This window comes from Pinus tabuliformis, chromosome 6, assembly GCF_031772625.1.
Source record: "Pinus tabuliformis cultivar Carrire ecotype Pingquan chromosome 6, CPIR1, whole genome shotgun sequence".
In the NCBI taxonomy this organism is placed as follows: Eukaryota; Viridiplantae; Streptophyta; class Pinopsida; order Pinales; family Pinaceae; genus Pinus; species Pinus tabuliformis.
Window position 1 is genome coordinate 886,635,125 of NC_142292.1, and position 12,749 is coordinate 886,647,873.

Below are 12,749 nucleotides of genomic sequence, written 5' to 3' on the forward strand. Positions count from 1 at the left end.
ACCCAACTTGGGAAAACCGATGCAGCAGTTGAAGCAATAGTGAATTCTGAGTACAATCTATAGAAGCCCAACTGGAAATCCAAACAGCAAGTATCTAACAGAAATAATTAGAGAAAAAGTTCTCTCACCCCACTAGCAATCCCAGCATTGGCTTCTCTAGAAAAATTGGTCGTCCAAACCTCAGCATAGGCCCTCTGCACAGTCCTTGCACTGCCTCTCACACTTGTTGCTCGAATTTGCCTTTGAGCAAGTCATCTAGCCTGTCTTTGCTGCTGGAATTGACTCTCCAACCCTCTAGAAACTAAATCCACTTCCTCCCCAGCTAAATCGAATTGCTCTGCTTCAGCTACTGCGCAATCCCTGCGCTGCTTCTGCGTGGATCACTTCTGTCACTTGCTGCTGCCTCTCCGAATCTGGAAAACTTTCTTTCGATCACTATCCCTGCCCCTCACTATCTCTACTTCAATCTTTGGCTCTCCGACAATTGTTGTTGTTCTCTGGAAATCAAACTGCTCAAGTGTCTTCTACAAGTGTCCATCGACTTCTTCTTATAATCCTCCATTGGGACTCTGGCCAAGATTAAAACTTAATGAAGGGCTAGGATCATCTTGAAGTCGATCTGTGTGAATTTCTAGATTATTCTCACCTTGAATTAATTAATCAGTTTTCCTAAGTTTAGACTTAGGAAACATTAAAAAATAGGTTAATAATATAATTAAGTCATCTCTAGGTGGAATTTCCAGAAACGATTTCTGGGTTTTGGAGATCTCATGCATTCTATCCTTTCCACCAAATTTTGTGGCTAGAACACATCCAATGCTACAAAAACTAACACTACAAGATGCTTTAATCCACTAATTGATTGGGCTGATATAATGATATTTTTCATTGTAGACCTAAGCCCAATCATCATTGTTGTTTGCTAAATTGGTAGGCAAGGAAGGCTTAGATGGTATATGTTTCTCCTTTGTCAGTGACGGTACATAAACATTTTCAAAGTATCGTTCACCACAATTCTAAGCCCAAGGTTACAAGTCAAAGCCTCTTGTAAAAACCATGTGATGCCTTGTATTAGGTCTCCCAGATCTATGCCTTGTCAATTTGAGTTTGTATTTAGTATGATTGGTCGAACCATGCCCTATCCCTTTAAAGCTTCATCTTGGTGATCTTGTCTGGCCCTAACAGGATTGGAGGACCTTAAGAGGCTTCTCATGAGGACTCATGGTGTTATGGGAGCCTTGCTTTTGTAAGGGTGATCATCAAGGTATGGGCCAATCCAACTTGCGTTAAAGTACAACTCTGTCATTCAACATGGGTAGAGTCTATAAAGTTTGTAGGTGAACTTGGCCTTAGTAAATGTGACCATTGAACTTGCAAAGCACCCATTATTCATCCCAAACACACCATAACATATAATTTTGTTAATTCCCTATTAAAACAACTCATTTTTCACACATAGTCCAACCATGCTAAATGTGATACATAGATGAAGAAAACAAAGTTAAATAAGGAGAAAAGGGAAGAAAAAGGATGAATTAAGAACCAAGAGAGTGGTTTAATGTGCAATTGAGGAGGAAAATCACAAACCTAATCAACTTGCACTTTAGGTATAGTCTAATTTAGGTTGGTTTACACTCGAATTTGAATAGAGTGCCTTCACTAGATGTTGTCCCTGTAGAATACTCTTTCTAATTTAGCAAACAAAAAAGTTCTTTTCTTGAACCAATCCCTACTTCTCATTTGTTCTATCTTCTTCTAGATTGAACACATGGCTTGAGGAAGGTTCCTACCTTCCATATTTAATCTTACCTTGTCTATTGTAGCCAATAGAAATAGTGCGCCCTACTTGAGATTATTATATTTGATTTTGATTTATGCGAGTGGACTTGTGCTCCATGTTGTTGCAATTCACATGAGAGAGAGGGGGGAGTCGATTGGAACCATCAACAAACATTAAATCTTGCTATAAAAAGGAGAAATCAGCACTAGAGAAATCTAAGAAAAGTGCTCCAGAGTTGAACCATACGTGCACTAGACAGAGATTCCACAAGTAAGCTTTAGAGAAAAGGTCACAACCATAAACAGTGGATCACTTCTTTCAACATTATGATGTTGGTCCTTTCTGTATGTACCATATTCAGCACCTCTATTTTCAAGGACAACCTGAACAACTCTTCGTACCTTCAATGGATCAGTATGTTTTAGTGGGCCTTCCTTCTATACCTCTACCAGAGACCACCTTTAGTAGGGTGTGGAATTGTGTTGATGAGGGAAATACAACATGCCATCATGCACAAAATATTGGCACTTTCCTACCAAGGCTGCCAGTTGAAGATGTTTTATTTAAAATTTATTAAAGACTACGTGAAAAACATAATAGGCATGCAACGACCTTGTGTCCAAAATGGCACTGCTACAACAACCAAATATAAATCTAACACTTGATAGAATGAACCAATGAAGACAATATCGCCGATATTCGCAAATATCGCAATATTTTGTTTCCCTGAAAATATCGCAATATTTTGTCTCCTTGAAAATATCACGATATTTTCTACGACCTCAAAATTGTCGGGAGGGTGAAAAAATGTGATGCCGTGGCTAGAAAAGGCCAAAATCATTTTTTTTTCCTCATTCTTGTTTTTTGATTGTTGGAGAAGGAAGGGGAGAGCATTGTGCTTGCTTTCAAGGAGGAATGGAGAGCTAAATAGCCATTATCACCACCAACAATGAATATTTTGTTGATCAAAGATTGAAGAACAGTGAGACAATCTTCATTTCTTCAATTAACATGTATGTTCTAATAAACCCCTATGTTAATGATTTTTTTTGATAGATTTAGGGTTATTCTTGCTTGCCTATTTGCCTTCAAACATTTTGCTTGTTTTTTTTTCTTCCATTTGCTATGATTTTCATGCCCATGAGCAAATGCAAGGGTTTTCTCCATATTTGGAGAGCAAACTCCATTTTTTTTTTTTAACTTCAAATGCACCCTCTTATTGTCATTTATGATTTTTCATTGAATTCACATTGCAAATAATGTAGCAAAAAAATTATGTTGTAAAATGAGGTGGTTATTACTTATTAATTCCAATTTCTTTTTTGGTGCCCTAGGTTTGAGTTAGCTCACTACAAAATTCAAATATGCCAAAAGCCTTGGACCCATTTTGGGAGTATGGGGAGCCTGATGGTGGGACAAATCAGGCATATCTATCATGCAAATCGTGTGGGAGTAGGAATGACAGAAAGGATTACGCGATTGAAATACCATCTGGCTAGACTCACTAGACATGATGTTGGGATTTGTGCAGTTTCTAGCCCGAAGCTTATACAAAAAGCTCTTGAAGCAATTGATGAAAAAGAAAGAAAGAAGGAAGAGGCGGAAAAAAACAAGGTTGAACGTGCAGGTAGATCTTTCAGGATATCTTCTTCTAATTTTGATGTTGAGGGTAGTGGGAGGAGCTCAACAGCATCACTTGCTACTGCTAGTGTGAAATCATCATTTTTTGTTCCATGAATAGGACATGGAGCACAACCTAGCATAAAATCATTTGTTAAAAAAAAGAAGAAGCAAGAAGCAGATAAAGTCATGGGTAGGTGTCTTTTCTAGAGCGACTTACTTCTCAGCATCACCAAAACCAATCCATTTTGGCAGTCAACGGGTGATCCTATTGTTGTTGTGGGCCCAAGGTACAAAAGAGCTACGTATGAGGAGTTGCAGGGGGTAATTCTTCAAGCAAAAAAGCAAGACATCAACTCTAGATTGGCGGAGTTGAAAAAAACATGGGAAGTTTCTGGATGCACAGTGATGTCTGATGGTTGGATAGATAGGAAGGGTGAGGCCCTTCTAAATTTCTTGGTACATTGTCCTAAAGGTACCATGTTTATTAAATCAGTGGATGCATCAGCACATATCAAAGATGCAGCAACGATATGCGAGTTGTTAGATGGCTTCATTCGGGAGATTGGTGTGCAGAATATAGTACAAGTCATAACAGACAATGTAGCTAATTATGTGTCTCCCAGCAAGATGCTTATGGAGAGGCATTGCACATTGTTCTGGACTTCGTGTGCAGCGCATTGTATCGATTTGCTGCTTGAGGATATGGGGAAACTCTCCTTCATCAAGGAGGTGGTTGACATGGCTAGGAGTGTCCCCAACTTTATTTATAACCATGCTTTTGTTCTTAGCCTCATGAGGAGGTTCACTAAAAATAAGGAGTTGCAGCGTCCTGCAATCACATGTTTTGCCACAAACTTTATTACTCTTCAGTCTTTGTTTCGATGCCAGTTCGAGTTGAAGCAAATGTTTTTTTCTGATGAGTGGCGTGATTGTAGATACAACAGGAGACAGGACAGGAGAGCCATTGCAAAAATGGTGTACTATGACACATTTTGCCAGGGAGTAGAAGAAGCATGCTTAGTTAGTGAACCTATAGTACAAGTTCTGAGATTGATAGATGGGGAGAAGCCTGCAATGTCTTATTTGTATGAGGCCATGGATAGGGCCAAGGAGGCCATTCGTTCTTATTATGCAGACAAGGGTTTTGCTAGGCTTGATAGGCATATGATGTTATGGGATGTGATTGATAGTTGGTGGACAGGGATGCTTCATCGACCCATTCATGCAACAACACTCTTCCTCAACCCCGCATTTTCATACAAATGCGGCTTTGATTTTGATGGCGAGATGATGGAAGGGCTCCATTCCTATATTCATAGTATGGTACCTGATCCTGAGCTTTGTAGCAAAATCAATTGCGAGATACAGTTTTATCAGGATTGTGTTGGCCTATTTGGCTTTTATGATGCTATTAGGGAAAGGAGCCTCTTCATGCCACATAAGTGACAAGTCATTACTCATTAGAAATTAGAATTTCCTTACTTTGAATTCTAGATTTTAAAATTCAATTATGTAACTTTTATTTGAAAGTTTAATTATGTTTTAAGTTTTTGAATTTTTTATTTCTTTATTTTGTTGTAGATATTTGGTGGCGAAGCTATGGTGCAAGGGCACCAAATTTGCAGAAATTGGCCATAAGAATCTTGAGTTAAACATGTAGCTCTTTAGGGTGTGAGCGCAATTGGAGTGTATTTGAGAAAATAAATGCAAAAAAGCGCAACAGGTATAACTTTGAGCTCTAGCCTTCAGTTGAGCAATTACACTTATTGTAATTTTTAATTTTTAATTTATGACCTTCAAGTGTCAAGAGTCAAGAGTCAAGACTCATTAGTTTTTTTGGCACTCTTACAGGTTGGAGTTCACAAGCCTCAATGACTTAGAGTATGTGCATTACAATATCCGACTTCGAGTCAAGCAAATAGAAGCACCAATGGATCTAGATGCCATTTCGTTAGACAATATTGATGTATTGTCGCCATGGAGGGTGGAGTCTGAGGAGCCTATCTTGGAGGAGTCACCTTCATGGTTAGAGTCAGATGATTCATTAGAAAAGGGACAGTAAGAGGAGGAGGAGGAGCAGTAGCAGCAGCACGAGGAGGAGGAGCATGAGTCAGAGGAGGAGCATGAGTCAGAGGAGGAGGAGGAGACTGTGGGACCTTCAACATCAACACCATCTTCTATAGATATAGGAGAGAACAGCTCCATACGTAGCACTGATTATTTGACATTAGGTGCAGGGGCAGGGCTAGGGCCTTCTACTACTAGGGGAAGGCCTGACAAACAACCCATCATGTTTTCCCGTAAAAGGGGGAGAAGGCAGTGGTTTCAGATAGATAGTTGCTAGTTTTATTTGTTTTGCTACATATAACTCATGATGATGAGATACTTTTATATATGTGATGTTATTTTGTATTGGTTCTCCACATTTGAGTCCTTGATTGGACAATTATCACGGATCAGCAGGATTTGGTATCGCCTTTGATGTATCATTTCTATTTGACATCATATTAGTGTTGCGAAAATCACGATTTAATCACAATTTTTTCGCTGAAATGATTAAATCAATGATATTTTCATTTTGAAAAAATCGTGATTTATTCCCGATTTTTTTAAAAAAATCACGATTTTTTCGGAAAAAAACTTGATTTTTGTATTTTTTTAATTTTGCCGATTTTTTTTTCCGATTTTACCAATTTTATCCCAATTTTTATGATTTTTTCCCAATTTCAGACCCTTGCCAATTTAATCCCAATCGCGATTTTCGCAACATTGCATCATATATATCAGTGCTTTCTTCATATTTATGTGCCAATGTGTTTATTTCATGTTGTTATTGCTTTATATGTTTAAAAATCTGAAAAAAAAGAAAGAATATATTATGCATTTTTTATGCTTGCCGGTATTTGTCGATATTTCGCCAATATTTTCGCTAATATTGCCGATAAGATGTTTTCTGGACCCTCGCCGATATGTTGCCGATACCGATATTATCAACACTGGAATGAATACAATATAAAGAACAAGGAGATATTCCAGAACACGAGCATTTACCAAAGTGGGGTCATCAACAGACCCAAAGATGGAATGTACCTGTAATTCCAAATGTTGGAGGAACAGTTATGAAATACAAGATCTAGATTCAATATTGAGAAGAAATATAGTATTTCATTAATATCTAAGATTGATCAGTAGAGCGGGAAAGCTCTTATTTATACAAATGAGAAAATGAAGACCTAAATTGCAGCCAGAGTTACCTTTATGCAGTAATTAGAGTCTTATTTAGCTAATCAATTATAAACACACTAGTAATCTATTTAATAACTTATTTGACATAATGGCCTTGTATAAAACATCAATGGACTAAAGAGTAAAACATTATTACAAACTATAAGTTTACATATGGCATAGCTCACAAACATACATTTACTTTCACAGATAGAAAGGTTGTGTTTAAGTACACAACAAGATGGTGATACCTTTTGTGAAAGTTTGAAGATGATCAGATGGATCAATGAAAAAATCAAAAGATGTAGATGCCGAGTCATCAAAGAGAGAAACAAACGAAGGTGGTAAGAGTTGACTTCCTTTAGCAATATATATTGCCCTCATCATATACCTGCAGTGATTTCCTTGAGATATCAGTAGGTAATGAAATAAAATACATATAAAAAAGAACTTGAAAAATCATATTCACCATGAATAATGCTGAGCACATTTGATGGCCAGTTGATGGAATGTCATCAAGGCATGTGAAAGAAGAAGACCATTAAGCTCCACAACAGTGCCCTTAACAGCTGGTATCTGAATAATTGAAATTAATGGTCATGGACACTGTATTGATAAAAACACAACAGAAAATAATTGGCAGACTCGTGTAGACTCAATATGGTACTACCTTTATAATAGAATGCAAAAATGCCCGCAATGTTTCCTGGGCTGATGTATAATTTGCACGTGGGTGTCCTGGAAGAAAGCTTGCAACAATCTGTAATGGTGGAAAATAATTTCCTTTCACTCTTTAGAAAACAACTAAACCAGCACCACACATGTTTTTCAACTCATTTTTCTCTGAAATACATGAATCTTATATTTCATGAAAGTGTCAGGAGGAAATGCATGGGCATTTTATTGCCAGATTACTTAGGAATGAAAAATATGTAACACACCTTAATTGGGTGGATTTCAAAGTGTTCAAAATAAATCGCTCTATGAGGAGTGATTGAGTCCGCTAGAGAAGACCGGTAGAAAGGCACCAGCTTCATTAATGTATCTTCATCAAGATGCAAATCAAGAGCCTGCCAAGAATAAGGCTTAAATCAGTATTTTCTGAAAATCTAGTAACAAAACCTTTTTGTGCAGTATAAGTATTCCTACGTGTTCCTAAATGTGCACAAAAACTTTCATCCATGGATGAAGAGGCAAATAAATTTCTCATTGGTTTTTTTGTCTGTATTATATTGTGTGTTCATACCTGTAGAACAACAGATGAGTACTTTACTTGGTTGGGATTGGACGTATTATTAGAAACAATAAGGAACATGTGTAGCACATGTTCATCCCTTTGAAAGTAATCCTGCCCCCGGACCCTCAACATTGCTGTGAAGGGAGCACCGTGCCACTTTTCTTCAACTACGAATTTCTGGACAAAAAAGATTTCAAATTTCTCACGTGTATCTGATCATTCATTTTAAACATTAAAAAGATTACAACACAGAGATTGATCTATTATTCTTCATATTCTGACCAACATAAATAAGTAGACAACATTAAAACATTAAATTCAATTGACATACATTTCTAAAACCATTAGTCAGCATGAGAATCTCATTAGACATTTTAAACACATGCTGGAAGAAATACCTCAACATTGAAGGAGCATAGTGTATGCTTTCTTGTAATAATGAACTCTAGCGCTATGCTTCTGAATTTTACGAATATTATAGGAGTGTAGCAATTATTAACATTTGGAACCTCCAGTTGCTGCCAGTGGACATTGCTTGATATTAGATATTCCCATGAAAAAAGTAATAATCACTGTTTCATCAATAAAACATGGTCTTAAGATTACTACATATGAATGCAAAGCATGCCATACATGGACTGATTTGAATCAAAATTGCCACCCGCTACTTGCATATAGAATGCAAGCCATGATAATTTTTAATGCAAAATGAATCAAATTTGCAACTAAAGAATAATTTTCAAATGAACATTTCAACGACCATTATAGGAAGTGGAACTTGAGAATGAAGCCTCATTATAATTGTGCAGGGTCAAAAGGACTTAAAGCAACACAATTCACTTTATTGACAAATATATGCATTATTCAGAAAAAAAAAAAAACTTTAAAAGTTCCATGAATACAATTTTCAGACGATTAAGGTCCAAGGACCTTTCCAGAATGAACTCATGAAAAGTTACATTTTCTCTCTACAATTTTCTAAGATGCACGTCCGACAGATAGTTTTACCAAAGTGATCTGCAATGTGGAAGTTCGTAAGAAAGAAGAAATATTCTGTGCACTAAAAGTCCTATGGCTATGTATGGGATAGTATAACCTGCTTTCCTCGTTCAAGAAGGCTGATTCCCAGATGTGAAACCTTACAATCAATCTTGGTATATGGAATTTGATTTTGAGATAACCGATCTCTTTTCTTGTGACTCTCATGGGCTTCATAAACCCACAAAACTCTGGTTGGCCCATCTGCATAAACTTCATATACCACCTTTGAAAAATCCACTTCATCTGTTAATCTGTCATCATTACCTCTATACCGTGCTATATTTTCTAGGTGATCACCAGATAGAAGCGACAAGCCAACTCCTCCACTTTGCCTGTTTTTATAGAAATGCTTACATGATTCCAACTTGTCTAAACTTATTTCTCGCTGAAGCTGGGTGCCTGAAGATATAATTACAGTTCAAATTAGCAAGTTGGACACTGAAAATGGCTTTGAACTTTTGACCTGCTCAAGGACAACCGTTTCAAACAAATGTGTCGAAACCTTAGTCAGTCCTACTGAGAATATAACCAAGCAAAATTATATTTTACCTGCCACTTGTACAAAGAGCATATGTGGTAAATTTAGGTTATCCCAAACATAACCTACAGTGGCACCAGGCTCTAAAGTATCCGTTTCTGTTAACTCCTGTAATTTCCAAACCGAGTCCATTTAAACATCATTTACAATTAAAGCTTCCAATGAAACACTAAAATTACTCCTTTTCCAACTAGAAATATCTTATAGCATCCTTTTCACCTCCTATTTTCAAAACTATAGAGGAAATCTCACACCTTTTGATGAAATTGAATTGATGCTTTGTGAAGACCGTTAACTATTCGATATGGTAAAATTTCAGGAGATTGCATTTGAAAGTGCATGATCAATTTACTTCCTTCTTCTTTGACATCAACAACTGCAAAACGTGGTTTCCTCTTCTCCTGGGAGCTTTCTAATTGAGAATTGTCATGACTATTCGAGCAACTTCTCATTTTCAGAAAGAAGCGCCCCAAAGAAGCAGAACAGATTGGTCCAGACCAGCTCCATCCAGGTTCCTTCAAAGAAAATTGAACAAATAATGAGGAATCCATCCCTGAAACTCTGCGCATGTTGAAAATGTTATCCCTGGGACAAACCACTTTTTCTTCACCCGCCAAGATTTTCATATGAAGAATAGCTTCCTGTCCAGGGTTGAGTGCTGTCACAGCATTCGCAGTTTCCTTTACAAAGAGTGTGTCATGAAGACAGAAAAGTATCAATGCAAGTTAGGAAATGTTCTCTGTAACAATCAATGGCATAAACTCCAATAGCTTTGACCTATAAACTAACCTGCATATCACATTGACAGACCAAAATGTTCTCACTTGATTGATTCAGAGCAATATATCTTGGGACAAGACAAATAGTATGTGTTGGTTCCAAGCGTTTGGATGAAGACAACTGGGAATTAATACCCATCTTCACTATGTCCTTGAAACTAGTTTCTTCCTGAACTACTAAACTAATTTCCATGAAGCCAGAGAAATTTTCCAAATCTAGTAATGATGCAATTGCTTTTTCTCCCACTCTCCGAATGAGTATCTTGTCATGCCTGTCAAATAAATGAAATAACATTAATCACAATATTCAGGATGACCCCTTCAAGAATCAAAGTTCTTTTTCATGTCAAATGTACATAGTAACACTAGATTGTTGAAATGGGGAAACAAAACAAATCTTGAACAGGGATGGTTTCTGAAACAGGGCATTTCAATAACTTTGGAAACTGCAAACAAAATAACTAGCATTTAACTTTTCAGTTTTAGTTTTAAGTTATGGATTTTATAGGTTTTCCTAAAAAATAAGAAAAATAGTCCCAGATTTCAGCTTTTTAGAGTTAGGCATTTCTCTTAACCATAGTGGACCTTTCACGACCCCACTAAAAAATGAGAGATAAACCCCAGAGTAAAACCTTATTCTGTAAGAAGCTGACAATGCATTTCCAGATGCAAGTTGCCTCCTAGATATTACGAAGTAAAGTCATCCCCGTGATCGGAGAGATGGAAATTTCCCCCAGCCAGGCATTCTTGTAACATACAAAATACACTATTTGAAAAAGTGTTCAATTACTACCAAAAAACCACTGCAGCGAATAAATAAAAATTCTTAATGCATCCAAAATGCCTACTCCCATGTTACAGGAAAAAACAATTCACAAATTACTTTGCCATGCCATGCTAAAGTTTAAAAGAAGTACAAAACTTATCAGGGGCAATAACTGATTCTGAAAATGTTGAAGGCTTAACACAAGAAGTAAAAAAAAACAAGAATCGGTAAAGAATCAATATAGAATCAAGATAGATGACTGCCACCATGAGACAAATACTAGAATGATACTTACTTCTCAAACCACGAAATTCTGGACATAGGATTGAGAGGAATTATGTTGCCTGATTCACGAGTTTGTTTATCATTCCTTTTCCTATACCAAAAGTAAAGATTAATATTGAACCCAAAATTCAAGCACTAGTACTAGATGAAACAAACTAAGGTCAATCATGACTTACCACATAAAGAAGGACTCCTGTTGGGAGGCCCAGCAAATGAGTGGCATACCAGTATCATTTTGAAGTGCATATCGGGTAAAAATGATAACCTGCAGAATTTCAGGAACGGGCACAAGAGGGATATTGACCCTTGTTAATAATTGCTCAAAGTGATCACGATTCACAATGCACACTGTGCTGCACTACATATAAACAATGACATAATTTGATGAAAAAATGTGTACATTGAATATGCTTACCTCTAAATGTCCCATATCTCCTCGTGATAACCTTAACATAGCAATGTGTTTTCCATCCCCAAAATCCAACTCTATATCGAGATCATGCAGTTCCCCTTTAGATTTGTTTGAAAACTTTCCCCAGTCACCAGCATTTATTGGACTGCTCGTTTGTTTCAGATCATAGAGAGTTACTGTCAAAAAAAGCTTACTAAGATCTGAATACATGTATTTTTTCTGTCCACCCTCAAGAATTGCATGATTGCCACCACATTGTTCAGATATCTCTCCTGAGTTTGTCTCTGTAGAAAAGATCACAAAATGAGAAACTCAGGAAAATAGGGAAAAAAAGGAAATTTTGCACCAATGCCTCCACAAATGATGTTACCTAAATGATCACTTGATGTCACTGCAATCTTCATTTCCAGAAGATTGGACACTTGAATGGTCGGCAAGATCAAGATATCCTGCTGTTGCCAAGCAAATATCTGGGACTGTGGCTTTGGATGCTCAGGAGTATAGAGTGTTCCCACTTTTCTTTTTGTGGTTCTGACTAGGAAATAAAGATCCTTAGGCTTTGTACCCACGCTATTTAGGCCACAATGAATCATGCTAAAGCCTGACTCTGCATTTTGACCATAAAATGTCTGCTTCATGTGATAACTTAATTTGTCAAAAAGTCCTGAAATACGAACAGCTTTTACACCTTTCAAATCATCTGACCACTCAAAGGAAGGAGATATTTCACCATCTGCAAAGGATGCTTCATCATTTACAGGCCTAACACAGAGAAGGTAATTTCCTGGAACAACATATAAAAACATAGAAGTATGGGTGAGAAGCATGAAATCACATCCAATGTCATGTTGCCCTACAAATCCAAATAGAAGAGAACAATTTCCACAAAGCCTTGAATATAAGACTAACCTTTTGAAGTCATCTGCAATAAAAGTTTATGCAAATTTTTTATTCAAGCTATTAATACAAGCAATTCTCAATGAGAAGTGTTCATAGTGTACTTCTAGATAAGCTGTCATTCTTGAAACCAAACTCTATACTCTCCATCAGATAAACATGACCT

The 12,749-nt window shown here is 36.9% G+C and overlaps 1 protein-coding gene across 4 annotated transcripts in view; it reads right to left on the reverse strand.

Moving 5' to 3' along the window:
• LOC149261751 (vacuolar protein sorting-associated protein, putative (DUF1162)) overlaps positions 1-12,749 on the reverse strand; it is a 528,477-nt gene that overhangs the window by 162,237 nt on the left and 353,491 nt on the right. For 3 of the 4 annotated variants that reach the window (XM_089422755.1, XM_089422751.1, XM_089422743.1), the window contains 14 exons: positions 12,057-12,470; positions 11,690-11,970; positions 11,451-11,539; positions 11,285-11,365; positions 10,234-10,495; positions 9,699-10,124; positions 9,456-9,552; positions 8,962-9,305; positions 8,264-8,383; positions 7,875-8,042; positions 7,570-7,698; positions 7,299-7,388; positions 7,098-7,204; positions 6,880-7,019 (listed from right to left, as the gene is read on the reverse strand). In XM_089422755.1, the coding sequence (XP_089278881.1) occupies positions 6,880-7,019; positions 7,098-7,204; positions 7,299-7,388; positions 7,570-7,698; positions 7,875-8,042; positions 8,264-8,383; positions 8,962-9,305; positions 9,456-9,552; positions 9,699-10,124; positions 10,234-10,495; positions 11,285-11,365; positions 11,451-11,539; positions 11,690-11,970; positions 12,057-12,470 (2,748 nt within the window). Of the gene's footprint in view, positions 1-6,879; positions 7,020-7,097; positions 7,205-7,298; positions 7,389-7,569; positions 7,699-7,874; positions 8,043-8,263; positions 8,438-8,961; positions 9,306-9,455; positions 9,553-9,698; positions 10,125-10,233; positions 10,496-11,284; positions 11,366-11,450; positions 11,540-11,689; positions 11,971-12,056; positions 12,471-12,749 lie in introns of those variants that run through there. The other variant, XM_089422761.1, reaches the window with a different exon arrangement.